The sequence below is a fragment of the Tigriopus californicus genome, chromosome 10, assembly GCF_007210705.1.
Source record: "Tigriopus californicus strain San Diego chromosome 10, Tcal_SD_v2.1, whole genome shotgun sequence".
NCBI classification, from domain to species: domain Eukaryota; kingdom Metazoa; phylum Arthropoda; class Copepoda; order Harpacticoida; family Harpacticidae; genus Tigriopus; species Tigriopus californicus.
Genome location: NC_081449.1, coordinates 6,804,841 through 6,824,594, shown reverse-complemented (window position 1 = coordinate 6,824,594; position 19,754 = coordinate 6,804,841). Strand labels below are relative to the sequence as shown.

At 44.5% G+C, this 19,754-nt stretch overlaps 7 protein-coding genes across 9 annotated transcripts; 3 read left to right on the top strand and 4 right to left on the bottom strand.

The window, feature by feature from the left end:
• Window positions 1–317: 317 nt before the first annotated feature.
• Window positions 318–1,158, bottom strand: LOC131888378 (probable U3 small nucleolar RNA-associated protein 11). Its single transcript, XM_059237220.1, has one exon. It carries the CDS (start codon window positions 1,156–1,158, stop codon window positions 403–405), a length of 756 nt encoding a protein of 251 aa, XP_059093203.1. The 3' UTR covers window positions 318–402.
• A 63-nt stretch (window positions 1,159–1,221) lies between these two features.
• LOC131888368 (H/ACA ribonucleoprotein complex subunit 4-like) lies at window positions 1,222–3,186 on the bottom strand. Of its 2 annotated transcripts, none has more exons than XM_059237209.1 (2): window positions 3,041–3,186; window positions 1,222–2,947 (listed from the first exon to the last, which is right to left on the bottom strand). In XM_059237209.1, the coding sequence occupies exon 2, from the start codon at window positions 2,912–2,914 to the stop codon at window positions 1,403–1,405; it is 1,512 nt and encodes a 503-aa protein (XP_059093192.1). In that variant the 5' UTR covers window positions 2,915–2,947; window positions 3,041–3,186; the 3' UTR covers window positions 1,222–1,402. The 2 variants fall into 2 exon arrangements, with proteins under 2 accessions (XP_059093192.1, XP_059093193.1); XM_059237210.1 differs by having other exon boundaries at window positions 3,009–3,163.
• A 270-nt stretch (window positions 3,187–3,456) lies between these two features.
• Window positions 3,457–5,568, top strand: LOC131888370 (protein TFG-like). The gene is made up of 2 exons (XM_059237212.1): window positions 3,457–3,556; window positions 4,100–5,568. The coding sequence occupies exon 2, from the start codon at window positions 4,131–4,133 to the stop codon at window positions 5,424–5,426; it is 1,296 nt and encodes a 431-aa protein (XP_059093195.1). The 5' UTR covers window positions 3,457–3,556; window positions 4,100–4,130; the 3' UTR covers window positions 5,427–5,568.
• Window positions 3,516–4,099, top strand: LOC131888384 (ubiquitin-fold modifier 1). Its single transcript, XM_059237227.1, has one exon. It carries the CDS (start codon window positions 3,663–3,665, stop codon window positions 3,936–3,938), a length of 276 nt encoding a protein of 91 aa, XP_059093210.1. The 5' UTR covers window positions 3,516–3,662; the 3' UTR covers window positions 3,939–4,099.
• Window positions 5,566–7,328, bottom strand: LOC131888367 (uncharacterized). The gene has a single exon (XM_059237208.1). The coding sequence runs from the start codon at window positions 7,165–7,167 to the stop codon at window positions 5,611–5,613; it is 1,557 nt and encodes a 518-aa protein (XP_059093191.1). The 5' UTR covers window positions 7,168–7,328; the 3' UTR covers window positions 5,566–5,610.
• A 2,599-nt stretch (window positions 7,329–9,927) lies between these two features.
• On the top strand, window positions 9,928–16,414 carry LOC131888364 (cyclic AMP-dependent transcription factor ATF-6 alpha-like). Of its 2 annotated transcripts, none has more exons than XM_059237206.1 (7): window positions 9,928–10,336; window positions 13,310–13,495; window positions 13,564–13,977; window positions 14,056–14,342; window positions 14,447–15,177; window positions 15,243–15,478; window positions 15,740–16,414. In XM_059237206.1, the coding sequence occupies exons 1-7, from the start codon at window positions 10,291–10,293 to the stop codon at window positions 16,123–16,125; spliced, it is 2,286 nt and encodes a 761-aa protein (XP_059093189.1). In that variant the 5' UTR covers window positions 9,928–10,290; the 3' UTR covers window positions 16,126–16,414. The 2 variants fall into 2 exon arrangements, with proteins under 2 accessions (XP_059093189.1, XP_059093188.1); XM_059237205.1 differs by having other exon boundaries at window positions 9,930–10,336; window positions 14,053–14,342.
• On the bottom strand, window positions 16,329–18,380 carry LOC131888366 (uncharacterized; the record flags this gene model as incomplete). Its single annotated transcript, XM_059237207.1, is given in 1 exon segment — window positions 16,329–18,380. A coding segment is annotated over 1 exon segment (1,854 nt). The 3' UTR covers window positions 16,329–16,522.
• Window positions 18,381–19,754: the final 1,374 nt, after the last annotated feature.

Here is a 19,754-nt window from a genome sequence, read left to right as displayed (position 1 = left end):
TCAGGGTGGCCAAACTTGAACGGGCATGAACGGAGTGTATATGAAAGTTAAGCTAATTTATATGTTGTCTTTGAAGGAATTGGTTTAAAGTTTGAGTTTGCTGACTGCACACAGATATAAAAAAAAATTCAAAACTTTCGTGTTTTTTCAAAGATGCTCTAATCGTGTCTGTGCATTTTTGCCCTTGGGAGTGTCGATTAAAGTTGAGTGGGCTGATCCAAGGCATCACAGGGTTCTGGAGCTGCTTGAATTTCTACTAATTATAATTCAATAATAATTCAAGTTTCAAAATGACAAGCACCGTTCATTGGCTTGAATAGATGAAAACATGCATGACTAATTTATTGCCATAATATATTTCGATTTCCATGAGAACAAACAGGATCAACGGAGGACCATTTCTTAACGTTTCCGCTCCTTGGGCCATTTGTAGACGGGTGCTGAGTCTTTAGTCTCAGGCTTGACCAGAGCCACAGGTTTCTCTTTCTTGTTCTGCATGTGCTTTCTCACCTCCATTTTGGCCTGTACCACGCCCAGTTGACGTTCTCGCTCGATCCTCTGCTTGAGTTCTTTGTAAGCCTTCTGACGTCTTTTCACCGTGTCTGAGGAAAGTTCCGCAGTCGGGAGAGCTTTGCCAGATTCCAAGTCTGACAGTAGAGGTCGATTATAGGTGCGATCCAACAAATCCGGATGGGTATTCAGTCTTTTGGCGGGGTCAAATTCTTGTTTCTCCTTTTCCGTGTCGACAAAGAAGGTGTGTGAATTCGAAGGCTTATCGTCCACATCCAACATGTGAAGAACGGACTTGAGCCTCTCAATTTTCTTTTGCTCAATGGTTCGCTTCTGAACGATGTAAGTTAGATCTCGATTTTGAAGCAATTTGACTTGGGCTTCCGTGAGTTCTTCGTCCTTGTTCTTCTCGCGATGAACGCCTTCAACCATTTGCGAGTTGATCATGTGATGATGGAACTCATCCGGATTCTTGTTCAGCGCCTTCAGTCTCAACTTCTGGAGCACTTTCTTCTTTTTGTTGTAGTCTTGAGCGCGAAGTTTGTAGTCCTTTTTCTTTTCCAACAGACCCAGTTCCTTCCGATCTTCCGGCTGATGACGCTCTCGATGCGTTTTCTGAGTCTTAAATGCATTGCGAAGGGACGCCATTCTGAACGTTCTGGTTCTTTGTTCTTGTACTTCTCAAACAATTTTAACTATCGCACGCCTCGCCTGAAAAATAGTGAACGAAATTTGAGCTTGACGTTCAGGATGAATAGAAATGTATTTACACTTATTAATATTTTATTCAAATTGCGGTGTACAGAAAGAGCCATTTTCTGATGAACACACTCGTACATCAATTCAATGAACCAAACGACGCCAATTGTTCAGTTGCTTGTTCGTTCAATTCTTAATCTTCATCTTCATCCTTTTTCTTGTCTTTCTTCTTCTTCTTTTTCTTCTCCTTTTTGTCGCTCCCGTTGGCATCACCATTGGTGGTGTTCAAGGTGGCGTCGGCCTCAGATTCAGCCTCCATCTTGGCTTTCTTCTTCTTCTTTTTCTTCTCCTTCTTGCTCGCGGCATCATTGTCACTGTCACTGGAAGGCTCGGGCTTCACTGAACTTGGTTCACCTTCGGAGGCCTTCCGCTTGCGAGATTCAGTCGGGGTCAACTCGGGTTTGATCTCGGTCTTCACGCTGTAATCGATGTAGTTGTCTCGCCAATCGGTGGGTGTGTTCTCATTAGGTTTGCCGTGCTTGTCGAGCATGCCCTTCTTGATCATGTCTTTCTTGAACGTGGCCTTGGGGCCCAAGCCCCATTTACGCGGATAGGTGTCGCGCTCCATGATCACGCGTTTGATCTTGGCCACCACGCCGTGGTCACAACTCGCCATGGTAGCGGTGGTCATCTTGGCCAATGCGATACAGATGGCTTCTCCCTTGGTGGTACAGATAACTATTTCTTCGTCGATTTCAATGCCATCTTCGTACCTCAAGACACCCGGGAGCATCACTTTGGCACCATAACACACCGCATTGACGGAGCTATCTTTCATGATGATACGCTTGTGACCGGTCAGCAGAGCTTCCAAGGGTTTAATGACACGTCGGAGATAGTTCTCATCCTTGTGATTGTCGTAAAGCCATTGCGCATCCATTACATCGTGCATGGTCATGAGACCCTCTTTCTCATTCTGAATTCCCGATCGGACTCGGCGGAGTTCTTGCATTTGACCACCACAGCCCAACATGAGCCCCAAATGAACACACATGGTACGGATGTAAGTACCCGCCTCGCAACTAACCCAAAAGATGCCCAGATTACGGTCCGGGATGTGTTCGATGAGCTTACTTTCGTACACGGTACGGACTCGCAGTTGTCGCTTAACGGCCGAGATCAAAGGGGGACGCTGAAACAAGGCTCCTTTGAGGCGCTCGAGTTCTTGTTGGACCCTCTTCTGCTCTACATTCTCGTGAAGACGATAGATGCACACGTATTCTTTGCCGGCATTCTGTTGGGATTTGACCAATCGGGTAGCTCGCTCGATGCAGACAATGAGGCAACCAGTCACCTTAGGATCCAAGGTTCCGGAATGGCCGGTCTTGTCCACCCGGAGAATGCGCTTGATCCAGGCAACCACCTCGTGAGAACTAGGATTGGCAGGCTTGTCCAGATTGATGAAGCCCGATTTGACGTAATTGACAATGTCGCGCTTTAATGGGGAAGACCCATGAGGCAGAGGCGTGTAGTGATTGGTCCTCACATTGAGACGATCGAAATTTTTCAGCAACAGAGGCCAGTCAGCCGTTTCCAACGTGGCCGGAGGTTTCTCGGACGATTCGAGGTGAAAGGTGGCCTTGGCTTGAATCTCCCCTACGGAGTCTTTCTTCTTCTTCTTCTTTTCCTTCAGGGGAGAGATCATTTTGGCGAGATCGATTTGGGCTCAGTTCAATCGCTGGAAACAGAAGTCAACATGAAAATATCTCGCAATGCTCCACCTATATTTATAGCCTTACATCTCTTGATGGAAGAGGTGAGAAACACTTACGATGTACGCGATATTGTGGGATTTCTTGGCGGGGTTTGATCTTCGGATCAGCTTCAAGGGGAGGGCACGTGAGGAATCTACCTCGGCCGCATGTTTTATTTTTCACCAACACAATCAGCTGAATGTTGTGAGGAAAAAACAGGGTGATAATTTCCTCAGAATCAAGTTTTATTGTAAGACCCACAATCAAGATTCGCGTTAAAGCCTCAAATTTAAGCCCGTGATACCCTTGGAATATCCTATCATTCCCTTCTAAACTCGATTATCATGCGGCAAGCGTATAATTTTTCCTTTATTAATGAAGACTTATTGGTATCCAAGCTCTTAGCATCACCCTCCCAACAGCTCCTTATTGAACCTGCCGACTGTTAGTGATCGCCAGCTGCTTGCTATGCCTCCACCATAGAGGCCTCCATCTGATGGTGACGTGTTTGCCCATTCAGTTGGTTGGCTGACTTTGCTTCAAGTGGACGACAGACGGATCTCTCGTCGCTGCGCTCGATTAGAAGGTCACACGTAAGTCTTTCCATCCAGGCATCTGTCTGTCCAAGAAGTGCAGTGGGAACGTCAGGCATTGGATAGGAGATTCCAGAACTCGTTCGTCCCTACCATTCCAACCACCATGGCTGCGCCCTCCGCCTCCAAAGTGACTTTCAAGATCACACTCACCTCGGATCCGAAGTTGCCTTTCAAAGTATTGTCCGTGCCGGAAAATACACCCTTCACGGCTGTGTTGAAATTCGCCGCCGAGGAGTTCAAGGTTCCCCCGGCCACCTCGGCCATCATCACGGATGATGGCATTGGGATCAACCCGCAGCAGACGGCGGGCAATGTCTTCCTCAAGCATGGATCAGAACTCAGACTCATCCCTCGGGATCGGGTTGGGCGTTATCTTTGAAAATTGGAGATCACCCAGATTTGAATGAATTTTTGATTTTTTACTTTGTTACTCAAAGCTTCTGACTCAAATACATGGGGGCCTTTAGGGGCTGGGGAGGTTGCCTGGGTCGAATTAGGAAGGTTTATTGATATATCCCCCCGATTTGTTTCGTATTTCAGTTGAACCAAACCTTAAGCTTGCGTGGGTGTCATGGATTTGACCGGGAAATTGATCATCAAGGCCACGTTGGGCGAAGACATTCGTCGGATTCCCATTCACAATGAGGAATTGACTTATGATGAGCTTATTCTCATGATGCAGCGGGTTTTTAGAGGTCAGTTGTCCTCTACAGATGACATTACCTTGAAATACAAGGACGAAGATGGCGATCTAATCACGATTTTCGACAGTGCCGATGTGTCTTTTGCGGTTCAATATTCTCGAGTCTTAAAATTGACCTTATTCGTTAACGGCCTCGTGCCCAAGTCTGCATCGAGAGCCTTCACCATCACCAATGACATCAAGGAAGAACTGCGAAACATTCGCGATCGCGTGGTCAGAGTTTTGGATGCCTTGGATGATTCCCGCGGGGGTGAAGATACTCCTGATGGGGAGGCCGATGTGTCGGCTCAAGTGCAATCCCAATTGAATATCAATGGCAAGATGGAGAGTCGGGAATTTGATCCGTTGCAAAAACAACAGCAACAACAATCTTCACAAGGGTCCGAGCAAATTCGACCCTCCGCTACACCTCCAGTTCCTCCTACCACCCCCGTTGCACCCTATCAAGCTGATGCCAATCATCAAAATAGACAGAGTTACCCCAATCCTGAAACAGACGCTTCAGGGGCATCTGGCCAAACTTATCCCACACCCAGTTCTATGGCGTCCGGCGTGTCTTCGCCTTACGTACATTCGCAACAACAACAACAACCTGCTGTTTCGAGCGGAGGATTCAATCCGGCTTATCCCCAAGTCCAGTCTGTACAGAGCGCCTATCCTGGAGCCCAACCCAGTCCCGGGGCTCCGAACATGGTCCCCAGGCCTCCCATGTCATCCAGTGGAGGATCCATTCCTCCTCAAATGAGCTTGCCCTCACAAGCTGGCGCACCTTCGGGAGGAGGCTTCCAACCTCAAGGAGCAATGGGAGCTTATCGCCCACCAGCCTCCTCGCAACCCCAACCGGGATACGGTTATCAAGGTGGTCAGGCCCCACGACCCATGTATCCTCCTCAAAGTATGGCTTCCCAGACAGGAGGAGTAGTCAATCATCAGCCACAGCAGCAGCAACAACAACACCAACAGCAGCAGCAGCCTCAAGCTAGTGCTGAAGGCGCTTGGCAAGGATACAGGGCTCCTATGAGCGGTGCCGGACCAGTTGGCCCAGGTGGCGCCCCTCCGGTACGCCCACCCGTTGCTGGAAGCGCCTCTCCGATGAACCCTTACGCTAAGGGTCCAACGCAAGGAGGTTATGCCCACGCTGCTCCAGCACCTGGATATAGATAAACAGCCATTTTTGTGGGCAAAAACATAAACATATAATATATATTTACGAATCAGTTATGTAATTTCAACAAATTTTCACCCAAAATTCTTTGAAAATCAATTTCGGACGAGTTGAAAATAAATTTTAGATTTTTCCAACCTTTGTTAAACGAGTATCACCATTTTATTCTTGGGAACGAAAGTGTCAATGAAATCGACGGAACAAATACAATGTAAGCAAGCCTATCCCGGCGATCACAGTAACGTTAAAAGTAATGGTTCTTTTCCATGAACTCTTCGTTGGCACGAGAGGCACTATCAAGGAGGCAGGTTGGTAAGAATGGGTCTTTTCTTTGCTTCGCAATAACTGGTCAAACTCACGATATCTCCGAGTGAGGAGACCGAGATTTTGCTTGAATTTGCCTAACGTAGTCAGTAGGAAACTCACGTTCCCGACATCTTGTCCCAACGACAAAATTTCGGGGTGCTCGCTAATTTGTTTCGTCAGGAACTCCAGAGTCGAGGACAGGTATTTGAGATGCTCGGCCATGTTAGCAGTCATAGAGATACAATCTGGGCATGTGAAGAAAATCTTGCGTTGCTTGTCTTTCGAGCTGACTTTGGCCAAACTCGACCGTTGCCAATCAGCTTTGTGGAGATCGCAAATGCAATCCATGATTTGTTTGCGAACTCCAACTTTAGAGATTCCAATTTCGAGGAGTTCGTCTTCAGTAAGCGTGAGAAACTGTTCCAAAGTCAGGGCGTGATCTTGAAAAAGATGCATGTATTCCGACAGATTGAGTCCCATTAACACATTGTCGAGTCCCGAAAACTTTCGAAGGGTTACTGTTTCGGGGACAGTTCTCGGTTTGGGGGCCGTAACCAGCGGTTTTTGCTCTGAGAAGCTCAATATCATGTTGCGAAGATCGTTTTGTCCACGGGCTGAAGCCAAATCGGCGGCTAGCATTCCATCTCGAGTGGGAAAATCCGGATCTGCACCCGCATTGAGAAGAACCCGCGCCACGTGCCCGTGGCCGGCATCCACCGCAAAACAAAGAGCCGTCCATTCCTGACTATCTCGCAGGTCTAGATTGGCCTTCATTTGGATGAGTTTGTCCACGACCTTGGTGCGTCCAGCTTTGGCCGCGAACATCAAGGCCGTCATTCTCTGACTCGAGCGCTGATTGACATCCAAGCTATCCGGTCGTGAACTTCTCAGGATGTCCAAGCAATCCACGATCCGGCGTTCAAAATCTTCCATTTGAGACGTCAAGCCCACGGCACTGACCAAAGCCATCACAGGGGTGGAACCCATAGGATCCGGAGCCAAAGACGCGTCTTTACTCAATAGATACTTCAAGACCTCTTTCTGGGCCGTGTTACAAGCCATGAAAATCGGATTGGTTCCCTCAAAGGTGTTTAGCTCCACATTCACCGTGATCAGCCCGCTTGCGAGATCACGGTCCATTTGCTCTAGATTGCCATTCAGAATGGCTTCGATGAAACTCGTCCGAACCGCAGCCCGTTGACGAGAGTCGTGCGGATCAGGGACGGCTTCGTATTGATAAAAATCCTGTCGCACTTGACCCATTGCTTTGTGTCTCCGGATTTCGTTGGCATCGCTTGACCCGACCAAGTCGGCAGGATGGGGCGGGTCAGTCGAGGGCTTGGGCGTCTTGTCTGAGTCGAAGTAGGATTGGTGCGAGTCACCCCATTCGTCTTCATCATCGTCCGAGTAACCGGCGGGTCTCATGGCACTCATTTTTGGTCGTGGATCCGGAGTTTCAAAGACCGATCAAGGAATGAAAACAAACCAACACAACAGGGTGACCAAAGGGTCTTAAAGAAAAAAAGCTCAGTCCCGGATTTGGGAAACTAACAGAGCTAGACCGGAACTAAGTAAGAGCCGGATTGAAAGATTAGCTGGAAATTTACGTTTGAGCCAGAACGTTGCTTTGTCTATGCTCGATCTAAAAGGGCAAGGGATATTGTTAGAGTTACTAATTTCTAAACAAATCAGAATAGAGCTCAAACGGACTTTCAGAGTCCGATTTTGGTACTTTAGTTGCGTGAGTTTCGATGGGCAGTGTTGCGTTGAACTGACTCGTCAAATGCTATGGCTCTGTATTTAGAAGAGTACGACATTAAGCTCAGCGTACCATAGCAATTGAACTTTGAACCTTCAATCCTGTTCCAAAACAATGCGCTCAAATGCGTCCCATATCCAAACCAAACTCATTAAGATAAAAATATGTGGTTCTAGGAGTTATACTACTAGCTTTAGCTACCCTTCAGGTATCCTTAATTGTACTTTGAACTAGTCAGATACCATTTAATTGGCTGATTTCTACATTTTTGATTGATAAACACATAATTAGAATCTGGTATTGCTGTGATTGCAATTAATGATGCCTCCAAAGTAATTTCAGTCTTAGAACTACCCCTTAAAGCACAAAGATGTCTTTAGTTTGGCTCTGGGACGCATTTAAACTCTTTGTTACAGAGCAAAAATGAAGGTTCAAACTTCAACCGCTATGGTGCACTGACCTCACTATCTTACTATTCTAAATACAGAGCACTAATCAAAGCCATCCTTGACACTGTGAGAAATGCCAAGAAAATCATGGGGCTTTTTTACCACCGCCTGACATGCAACCTATTTTAGTCTGGGTTGTTTATATGCAAAGGAATTGAGTATAATGATATTGAAATTATGTTGGGCCATTAATAGGATAGGTGATGTAACCCAAGTTTGAATCTCCATCCATCAAATTTGACAAGCACTGCCTACTATCTTGGTGAATTAATTTGAATGGACTTTTTCTATTTTGTAAATGTGGAATAGTTGTGCAGCTTTCAAAAATCATTAACCATCACTGCCAGAACAAAATTTCTACAAAACTCCCCCACAAACCGACAAACTATGGGCCATTGTTCCTCTTGGCCTGTGGCTGGCTAGGCTTGGTCTTGTTATTTTGAAAAGTAGCAAAGTTGGGGGGAGGGGCTTCATGAAAATGTCAGGGAGGTGGAAAAAGAGAACCCATTCATTGGCTTCATGACTACAATTTGTTACTTTATTTTCAGCTTGGCACAACTGACCATAGTAGGTGCCTAAAACCAAGCGGAAAACATGGCATTAGAGTTTCCATCCAACGTAATGCCACGTTTTTGAAATCACGCAACTAAAGTACCAAAATCGGACTCTGAAAGTGCGTTTGAGAAAAGAGCTTGGCCACCATACACCGGAATGCTTAAAACAGCTCAAGAATTGAGGAAAATCTTCTAATCTAGCGTCGAAACTTTGACAATATTAGAATATTTACACTCTAAGAAATGCCCACCAATCAGCATCCCACAGACACATCTCGAGTGGTTTTTAAGGCAAACTATCCTTAGAACGACTGAAAAGCTCCTTTCGCTCGTGCCAAGCGTGAAGCAATATATTAATATTGAAGAAAAATAGAGTTCAAATATGACGTAAAAACATTAATCAAAATGATAAAGGTAAGAAAGTTAACAGAGGTTGCCGGATTTACAAGTTCGTATGCTGCTAAAAATCTTCCAAACACGTAGATTTCTCTTGTGTTCGTTCTACTGCACATTTTGACAATCAACGCCTGAATTTAAATGTCGTAACATGGGCAGGATTACCTTTGAGGGGCGCCATCTAGTGTACGTTCAAGGTTCGAGTTGGAACACTCCCGAACTTTTTAAAGACTGACAGACAGACTGACAAACTAAACATCAAGTGGCAAAGAAACAGAGCTGCCAGATTGGCATTTAATACGCCAGCTTAAACGAAATGAGTATTCTTAACCCTATGACCAATCTGGTCCAAGGCCACCCAGGGCGCCTCAAGACAATTGCAAAGGCAACCAAGTTCCTTAAATAACCTTCAAATGGGTATCCTAGGGACGAATTGCCTAGTCAGCCACAATTACCCATTTTTTCAAGATTTGTTGAACCCAAAATGAACTGAGATTTGAGAGCAATTTCAGGCTCGCAATATAAAATCACTTAAAAGAGGCAATCCCGAAGCATCAAGTATTTTGCAGAGATGGATCAAAACATTTTCGGCTCACCCTTTGGCATGAAAGTTGATGATATTTCATCAAAGACGACAAATACCACCCTTCTTTGTCGAAAAAGGAATTACTTTTCCTTAAAAAAAAAAGAAAATCCCCATTTATAATCCCCTTCACTTTTGTGAACAAAAGGGATTTTTCGCACCCTAAGATAATTTGATCTGCCTACTTCAAAAGGCCAAAGAATAACAGGCTGCAGTTTTCCTGCCGAGAATTAAAGTTCTACAAAAACAATCCTACTTTATTTCTCATGTTTTTCGGGATCCGTTATTTGATGTAATATAACGCAATCTCTTTCTAAAACTTGTTCAATTTCTCAAGTTTCCTTGGTTTTTTATTTTTTCAACCCAACTTGGCAACACTGATGACAAGGCGAAAAAGCAGGAAGCAGTGATCAAATTCAGGCAGCAACAACTAATCTCAAAAGAGAAACTTCATCTGACCGCTCTCTTTGACTGACTCACTCACTCACTCGTTCATTGGCAAGGGATCGAACCTAGGTACTTGTGGTCTGTCTCTGAGTCAAATATGCTGACGAAACCAGTGCGAAGTTCAGATTGACTACTTTTTTCACTTATGAAAGGACCCTGAGTGTTCGTGGTTAGTGGTTGGATCCCTTGGTTTCTCTTGGTTTATCTCGCTTTGTTTCCTCATTCGATTGGACGATTCTCGTGATTCTTCCGTCAAGTATCGATTTATTCAAACCCAAGTGCCGTCTCCGAGTTGTGTGACACTTCCTTCGTGCAGTTCCTGCGTGTCAATCCGAGGTGAAAGGCGGATTTCTGTCTTTCTTTCTTTCGATGAGGGACTTCCTGGACCCCACTCAACTCTCTTCGGACGATTCGGGTAAGTTTGAAGTTCAATCCATGGGAAATCCGCCCGATTCGTCTATTTGCTTTTTACCTTTGCCCTCATAATAAAGACCTGACTAGTCGGAACATGAACGATCAGATATTTCTTATATTATAAGAGAATGCTTGACTGGGAAATCGATCCATAAAAGCTATTTTTAATCGTGGTAAAAGGGGATACGGACTGGAATGCCGATTTCAAGTACCACGTGTTGTGCTTATCAACTTGATGAGCCAAAGCATTGTTGTATGCATAGGTGAAACTTGTACATTTCATAATGAGTGCGTGTCTTTTTTAAGCCAAGGGCTTTCGCGGCGTTCAGCTTCTCGCCCTTGTGAGTACTGACTGGCTGGGGACACTCTAAGTTATAAACGTGGCACATTCGATTGAACACGAACTCGGCTGGCCGTACTACAAACCTAATAAAGCGCTCCTTAGCTACTACTACTTTCTTTGCTAGCTAACATAGAGTATTGATTCAAGCTCTCCGCAAGCAAGTCTCGCAAGCGACAGAACCATGGACTTCTAGGACCATGGACTTACAACGGAAGGCAATATTGCGTATTGCCTGAACTATTCATTTTATCCATTATTAGCATATGATATGATCACCATGATATGACCGAAAGATGTGGGCATTAAAGTCATTCGGCCAAATTTACCTCAGGCGACTTTGGAGAGTCAGTCCCATTTATGTAGTAATAAGCTCCGTCAAGCTCAACTACATCAGCTTATTAACAATATAACATTGGAACGTTCCACTTTATAACTGAATACTATAAAAGTGACTTATTTGTCTTTAATGTCAATGATCTAAATTTCTCTTTTCATGAATATGTTATAAAAGCGACTCAGAGAGGCTTTGACCCGAAGCAGGCCGATTTAGCGGGAAATTCGTTCATAGTCCCTGTTTCTATGTAGAAGTCCATGACAGAAAATTAAGCAGGAATAGCTCTACGCTTGGATCGCTCAGGACAAGTCAAGTCCAAGCTTGGATGATATGAATGAAGCATATCGTTTTCTGATAGGGTTGTGTACTTGGATGTTTCGACCTCATTTCCTTAGTTAGGGCATGGATTTCTAGAAGACCTCTTTCTTTAGATGTCCTTGGTTAGGGCTAGGACTTTTAGGGCGTTGATGAATTCCTCTGACATTAGAGTTATCAAGCGAACGGCATTAGTCAAGCAAATGAGTTTGGAAAATTTGATAAGAATTGCACCAATTTGTAGTATTGCTTTAGGGGCCAATAAAATGCATGTCAGTAGATGCATTTGATCGTTTGTCAAACGATACAAAAATGATGGAAAAACGATAGAGCTTCATGAATCATAGCTTGAATGGGATTTTAAAGTCTGCTTTCTAATGGGCCAACAATCGGATTGAATCGAGCTGTACTTTACACTGGGGGTACATCAAACGTGTTGATGGTTTTCAACCCGGATTTCATCCCGGACCGGAAGTATGAAGGATATCTATATGATTACTAACGTCTAGTGGTACAGTTTTTGGGTCCCATTTTACGAACATTTACATTGACCTTTTCTGGCCCTTAAACATTGGAAATAACTTTTCCTTCAGTAGTTATAAAGCCAGAAAAAATGAATGTATGTATGGAACACTAGATCAACAAAGACTACACTGACTTTCTCTGACTGAATTTTCAAAGCGTTGCGGAGCCAAGGAATAACAAATGTTGGACTGCAATATGTTGGACGGCAATATGTCAGAACTAAAGCTCTAATTAGAACAGATGCCCTCAAGTTGTTAAAACAAACTAGAGAGCTTGGTGAACATTCTTTTGGACAACAGTGTTCCGTCAAGCTATCCCGGATTTGTTCCAAAACTTTACTTTTTACAATCTCTGTGCTCTACTTGTCTGTCAATCACCCAGTACTCCACTCCGACCCACAAATCGTATGTTCGTCACTTTGTCGAGAGTCCTTGTGACTTAGTCGAATTGAACTTGGAATCCCACGACTGAGTGTCTTTTCATTTTTAAGGAGCATGGGAAGTTGCAAATAGGGGGAGGGAGGAGTAGGAGGCTGTTAAAGCACCGGGTAATTGAGCACCAGGTAACTGGGATAAACGGGTCTTCTTGGTGGTTTTGACGCTACCGACCGTGAAAATAAGAAGTGACGTGACTCGCTCGAATTCACCTTCTGCCTCTGTGAAGTTGAAAGCATATTCTGCTTTCGTGGCTTTTCTGATCGCCCTGGTCTTGCTGCAAATAGATTCTTGCGGGGGCTCTCCAAACGGTTGAGGCATCTTTCCGTTCCAAAGACTATCTAGTAGGATGAGGGGAATGGCAATAGTTGCCTGAGGTGGAAGCCGGTTTGACGTTCACTCTTCGCTCTCTTAGGGCGAGGGCTCTTTTTACCTGTGCTGAGTACATGCTTAGTGTGGTTCAAGCACATGATACCAGTAAAAGAAAATCCACGCTGCCAACACTCGTTGAGTGAGGGATCATTGACCAAGGTGAAGTTGTGTTGCCTTTCTGCACGAGAATCGGCATTAAGATCTGTCGTGTTGTTAATCTTTGAGGTGAACTTGTGTTCTAAGTCTTATGCATGTTTGGAATAGAGCAACAATCGTTCATGATTATGTGACGGTGCCAGTGACCCTTGTTCGATTTCTGAAGTTGGATCAGTTGGGAGGAGAACTGAAGTAATCTCCAGTCATGCAACGAGTGTGTGTGACCAAAAGGAAGCAACATCACATCGTTGAAATTGGTCCCGATGTGAAACCGATTCGGATTTCAAAAGGTGCTAGGTCATTGATAAATGATACTCAACTCTTTATGTGTACAAGTACTTTTGAAGTCATTGTTTTTGCGCAACTTAGCTAATAATGGGTCACAAGTTGATACCTTAGAGTGTGAACGCACCCATGTACTTTCAAATTTTGCCACGCACGTGAAGATCTACTACGTCATTAATTGATCTGAACGTTTTTGAATTATATTTTCAGTGAATTACGCTAACGAGACCATGACGGAGAGTGAGGACCTTTTGAGCCAAATCTCCAATGACTTGGGGCTACCCGATTTCATGGAGAACCACTTATTTTCCAATGATCTTCTTCACACTCCTAGCCTCGGCGAGGATGTTCATAATCCAGATATCTCGCTCTTCAGTGAACTCATGCAGGATGACAGTAAGCCTCGAAAAATAATCCTCAAATATTATAACATTGGTTCTTACTTCAATACCCGACTCTTTCAGTGAGCCTTACTGACTCTTCAAGCCTGAAGAGTGAGCCTCTCTCGCCTTCCTCGCCTTCATCTTCATCCTGCTCATCCACAAATCATCATCACATGCCTCCGTCTCCTTCAAATTCGGATCATTCCGAGAAAGATTTGTCTATGAAAGTGTTCACAACTCGAACCAGCGATACGCCCAGAATTGTGGGACAATACAGCCCTCTCAAGACTAATTCCAACGCCAATTTCATCCTTTCGCCGCCACATTCACCGCCAGAGAATTGCATCAGTACCACCACACCCAATTGGCAGCCCATGATACAAGTTGTCAGTACTTCTGGGAACTTTGTCTCAAATCATAACCAGGCTCCAACAATCATGACCATGACGGGGTTGACCAATGTTAAATTACCCATTCCAAAAGTTCAAAGGCCAGGTAATTCAAACTCAGGTACCTTAACTCACGTTTAAGAGTACATGTATTGGAACCTTGTGGGAATTTTTCTTACAGTAGCAGCCCAAACGCCCAATGTGACCAAGTCCCCTGTGGTATTGACCAGTTCTCAGTTCACGCAATTAACGGAAACAGGAGTGATTCACTTGAGTGGCAATTCGTCCAACCCGGGATTGCGAAATTCCACTGATGGCACGCCCATCTTCATCAAGACGGAGCCTATTCTAAGCACAAACACACCCATTGTGACGGCCTCCTGCAATTTCTCTCCATCCCAATCTTTGACCTTGACCTTGCCGACCACAACTCCAAATCCAACGTCCCAGTCCCATCATAATGACGTTGAGGTGAGATATACTTGCATTCGACAATTGTGATGCCTTGGACGAGCGATCTTCGAGAGCTTTTATTTCCTCTGGTCCTTCAATTTAGAAATTTGTCTTAATTGCAGCTCAAGGCGTTGAAAAGGCAACAGCGTATGATCAAAAATCGAGAGTCCGCATGTATGTCGAGGAAGAAGAAGAAGGAATATGTCACTAACCTGGAGGATCAACTGAAGCTACTCGCGCATGAAAACCGAGATCTCAAGACCGAGAACGAGCAACTCCGATCCAAGCTCAGGGAGTTGGAGTCTGAGAAAACCATTTGGATGGACACGGTTCTCACCAGTCCCAATCTAAAGAAGGGCACCGCCTTGTTCGCCCTTCTCTTCATGGTGTCACTCAATGTGTCTTCTCTCAGTGGCCTTTATTCGCAATCAACTTCTCCCTTGTCACCCATGCCAAACCCTGAACTGCCAGTTCTAAAATCCAATGCCGGACTCAAGCAAAACTTGGCCGCTGTTGGGGGCCGATCTTTACTCTGGGCTCAAGAGGATCTCAGTGAAGACAACATCACGAAAGCTTCTCCAATTTGCCCCATGTTCATCAACCAGACAGAATCGTTACGTTTGGACAACCAGCTTCGTGGTTGGTTCACGGAAGATCCAACCAATGATGCGAAGAAACCTGCAGCAGAGCAACATCATTCTGGCACTTTCGGAGAAATCCTGCCGTCCAAAGAACAAGCACCTCAAAACGCTGAAACCTCCCTAGGTCACGTTCAACCCGTCGCTTCGGGTCTGAGCGGGCGGGTTTATCACATGATGCTAACAGAAGAGGCCAAAGTTTCACAACGACCAACGTAAGCCAAAGGCAATGATCGACAAAATGTATTACAGTCATACACAAGTCCAGCTCCTTTTTCAGTCCAACTAGTTCCAATGTCATGACCCCACGTGGCAAAGCTGAAATAACCATCTACGATTCAGATACCCCAAGGTTCAGCTACGAATCGTTTTTTGAAGCCATTGACCGTCGTTCAGACACGTTTTATGTTGTCTCCTTCTCCGGTGACCATCTTCTGCTTCCTGCAACCTCTCATAATCAGACCAATAGGCCTCGAATGTCGCTTCTCTTGCCTACGGTGGCTGTGCCTATGAATGGTACGTGTGATTGATTACATCTCAAGGAGAAGTCTCACAAAGACGTTTAACATTATGTACCGGTCCCGGCGAGGACGTTTCCGATTGGTTATCGGGATTTTTTTTTATCTTGTAGCACGTTATTTAGCTCTTTATAAGAAAAAGTAATAGCAACAAAGTTTTTAATGATAGATAGCTTAAAGATGTTATTTCATTTTTATAATAACTAAGCCATCCTGTACTTCAAACCTAATTGTTATCTTTCTGTCGTCTTGATTTTAGAATCGATGCAACCGCCTTTGAATCATGTGGCAATGATGCAGATCGATTGCGAGGTTATGAATACGAAGTTACTTCATATTCGAGAGGATGCTGTTCCCGTTCATATGTCAGCTCACTTAAAGAATGCATCCATTCAACGCAATGGTTCGTTAGACGCTGAAGAGGACGACGACGCTCATGCATTTAATGTCGACCAAGAGATCCACAGCAACGCATCCCTTCATCACATAGATGACCAATTTGAAGCCAATAACGCCTTGACTGAGGATGATTACAAATTGCGACCTCTTCGCAAGAAGCGTGGTGCTAAATCTGGAAAGTCGTCGAGTTCAAGTGGTCATCAAACGCCACTCTATCGACGTAAAAGAGCGGGGGGCTTCCGATAAAGAAGTCTCGAATAAACTGGCAGAAGTGCAGTAAATAAAATCGATGGAACTAGTCGCCAAAGATCATTGTTGGGAGAAACCACAAAGTTATTAGAATATATGTACATGTTTTTCTATTCTTACATATGATCTATTGTAATGTCAGTACGTGCATTTACACAAACGGTCGTCATGCATTCTCACTTCTCGAATCACATTCTGGATTTCGGAAAAAAAAATCGTTTATTTATTTCAAGCACTCCCGTCACTTTTAAATTTACAATCATGAAATAAATCAAAACTTCCCATTTCCATGTCTTTCGGTAGCGCCGATTTGGTACGATAAAACATTCGGCAGTAACCAAAACATGATAAAACTATTTCGTCTCACAATAGCGTGAGAGCTTCGAACGAACACCTAAACTCTGTGAACTAGAATCGAACCAAAACATTGCTCTTGACGGGCAACCAACAGCCGTTTGGAGGCCAGCACGAGAATCTGACTGAAACATTTGGCCACGGCTCGTTTGCTCTTGAAGTTTCCCACCAAGGTGTCGAATGTGACGGCCTTACCTTGGTTTAGTTGTTGCTCTTCAACTTTTTCAAGCAGCTCATGTTCACTCGGCAACTCGAGAGGATTAAAGAGAGTCTTGGACGACCCAGAAGACGATTGAGGAGACAATGGCTCGGGGAGAGGAGGTTGTTGGGGAAAATTTACTTCGGAAGTGTCGGCCACCACGGACTCTGTTCGTTCCACAATGGTGTTCAAGTGAGGAGGAGAGGGAAAGGCAAAGTCGTCATTTTCTGGTAAGTTATCTCCGATGGTTGGCTCAGGTTGATCGTTGGGCAAAGAATTCATCAGGTTGGAGTTCTTCAACTCGCTGAGCCGAGATTGCTCAATCAATGAAGACGCGTTGCGAGTACCATCACGTCCGATGGAGATTTCAAAATTGCCTTGATCGCCTAATCCCGACTCGGAACGTGGCTTGGGTGAGTTTGGGATAACTTCCCGGACTTGTGACTCATCGTAAAAGGCACCATTTGTCTGGTTATCCGTGGATTTGAGACTCTCGGCGTCTTGATCTGGACCCAAGGGAAGGTTGTCCTCCGATTCTACGAAAGGCGTTTTGGCACAGAACAAGAATTTATCCGTCCATTGAGATTGAATCATGGGTCTACCCATCACTTCTAACAAATTTTCTCTCGGGCTTGGCCGTTGAAAGCGAGTCTCAGTAAATTGCAATTGCGAGAAAGTTTTGAAATTGTTCAACAAAGTTTCTTTGTCAAACTCAATCTTTTCATCAATGGCCAATTTGCGGCGTCGCTTTTTCTTGGGTGGTTCATTGCGAGATTTTGTTATCTCGCCCAAAGGGGACATGGAAGGTGAGGCTGTTGATTCACTTTCGGGTTTTTCTTCAGCTTCCGTGATCACGATAGGCGGTGTGTGTTCGTTTTCAATGGGGGCCTCTTGAAGCATTTCCGGTTGCGGAGGACTTTCGTTAGGTGGCAGTGGTGGGGGGCTTGCCCTGATACAGGGTGGAGCCATTTCATTCTCTTCGAAATCATCCCCCAGCAATAATGAAGGAGAGATTAGGGTACCTAATCTGGGCGGCCTGGTCACCATAACATCCTCTTCCAAAAAGGGATTAAATTCCAGGTCCATAGCCACTCCAGTACCCATCCCAAAATTGTCATCTTCTTCCATTTGATCGCGAGGGATTTCGAATTCGCGCATAGTAATAGACTCTTCGTGGGCCTTGAATCTGGGCACGAAAACCAAGGTTTCGATCTCAGTCGGGCCTTCTTCCATCGGGTCCAAATGACCAAAGTAGCTTGCGTCATCTTTCCAATCTAGATGCGTTACCTCCGCTTCCTTAGCCCCCTTCTTGCCCTTAGGCAAATCAATGGCAACGGTCAACTTGGGCCGTTTAATCTGTCGCAATTGGAACGCTCTAACCTCCCTTAGGATCAACTCCATTCGCAAGCAATGACACTGAACCAACCCTGAGAACAGGATTGAGGTCAATCTCAGCGAGAAATGATCGCGAAGACCTTCACCTCCGTCCACAGATCCTAGGCCATCCAAGCGAGAGCGATTTTGAATTGGTAGACGCTTGGCAATTTCGTTGCAGAAATCCACGATTCTGGCGTTCCACACATCAGATTTCTTGGCTACATCCCGCCATTTGGAGGCATCTTCGAGATTCCCCAGTTGCCAGATCAAGGATAAGGCTCCATCACGAGGATTGAGGAGATCGTAGCTGTAAAACATGGTTAGTTTGAGCCTACGACCAGATCGGGCGAAATTGAAGATGGAGGATGGAGGAAGTACAAAGAGACTCTTTTTTGGCGGTCTTTTGGAATAGATTGGTCTCATTTGAAACAGGTTAAACGGAAAGCAGCGTTGCCAGACTCTCAGCGCCGTTGGAAGCCAATTTCGTTCTAACAAGTAGCCGTTTGGAGGCCATTTGAATGCAAAAAGCAGCCACTTGGTGGCCACTATTGTAAATACTTTTTTCAGTAATAGAAACGTGTTACACAGCAGTTTCATGGAATAGTGCACTTTTTCATGACTATCAAAAACAAATTATCTATTTTTTACTAATTCGAGACGTGTTGGTGTTAGTTTCAAGAAGTTTTGGAAGCCTATCTTTTGGCGAAAACCGTGACAGCATACTCCAAAGCACGGATTACGGTATTTCCCATTCTAAATGAATGTCAAAAATTGTCCAGTGCAATTCTGCCCAAGAAAATGAAAGCCCTACCCGGTCCCCAACAGTTTGCCAGCAGAGCTAAATAGTGTCGGGGCGAGTCCGAGTGCACTCAAGTATTTTGCTGGATTTTGGAGAAATTTCGTCATCAGGAATTGACCATGTAAGAAGCAACACGCAACTGAATGATGATTTTATTAGCTTTGTTTTACTCAATGTCTATAAAGGGCATCTCAGGGCGAAATTACAAATAACGAAATTACAGTGATTCGTTCCTTTTTTCGCATAAGAAACTGTAATTGCATTACATTTCAAACTTGTGCAATTGTAACGTCCCAAAACCTGAAAGAGTTCCTTGTTATTCGTCCCGTTTTGAGCTTCCGAATTGGCCTTTATTTTTTCGTTTATCTCGTGACATTTGGGGAAGCTTATGGATAACAGAAATTGCCATTTTTGCCATTTCTATTGAGCACATTTGGATCAAAGAAAGTCAAGGTAGAAAATTGTGCTTGCTCTTAACTACTCTGAGGGTGTTCTTGGTCTTCTGAATCTGAATCTGAAATTGCATTGACCACTCTATTGTTTACGTCTTCTCAATCAAACTGACTGAATCAGACTGAAGATCTGATTCAGTGCAATTGTCAAGCAAGGAAAATCTCTCCTTGGCTTGAACATGATGCTTCAAATTTTCAAAGCCTCCCCACTTCCACGACTTAAGTCATGGACTTCTTACAGAGAAGCTTTACCTAATTCACAATGTCTAGCACTGTTTTTCCATCATGACTTTTGTGACATTGTTGCAAACCCTCAACAATCATTATCCCATCCTGGGTCTCAATCTTGACTCCTCAAAGTATTATGATGTAATGCATTTCGAACAATTATGCCAAGATTAAATGCCAAGACTCATTATTGAAAAATGTTGACACGAATTCTTCA

What these genes read in the sequence shown, in the direction of transcription:
- LOC131888378 (XM_059237220.1), bottom strand. Translation starts at nt 1,158, where the DNA reads ATGGCGTCCCTTCGCAATGCATTTAAGACTCAGAAAACGCATCGAGAG.
- LOC131888368 (XM_059237209.1), bottom strand. Translation starts at nt 2,914, where the DNA reads ATGATCTCTCCCCTGAAGGAAAAGAAGAAGAAGAAGAAAGACTCCGTA.
- LOC131888364 (XM_059237205.1), top strand. Translation starts at nt 10,291, where the DNA reads ATGAGGGACTTCCTGGACCCCACTCAACTCTCTTCGGACGATTCGG. An exon ending in TGAACTCATGCAGGATGACA is followed by an intron (nt 13,496 to 13,563) that starts GTAAGCCTCGAA and finishes CGACTCTTTCAG; the next exon opens with TGAGCCTTACTGACTCTTCA. An exon ending in TCCAAAAGTTCAAAGGCCAG is followed by an intron (nt 13,978 to 14,052) that starts GTAATTCAAACT and finishes TTTTTCTTACAG; the next exon opens with TAGCAGCCCAAACGCCCAAT.
- LOC131888384 (XM_059237227.1), top strand. Translation starts at nt 3,663, where the DNA reads ATGGCTGCGCCCTCCGCCTCCAAAGTGACTTTCAAGATCACACTCACC.
- LOC131888370 (XM_059237212.1), top strand. Translation starts at nt 4,131, where the DNA reads ATGGATTTGACCGGGAAATTGATCATCAAGGCCACGTTGGGCGAAGAC.
- LOC131888367 (XM_059237208.1), bottom strand. Translation starts at nt 7,167, where the DNA reads ATGAGTGCCATGAGACCCGCCGGTTACTCGGACGATGATGAAGACGAA.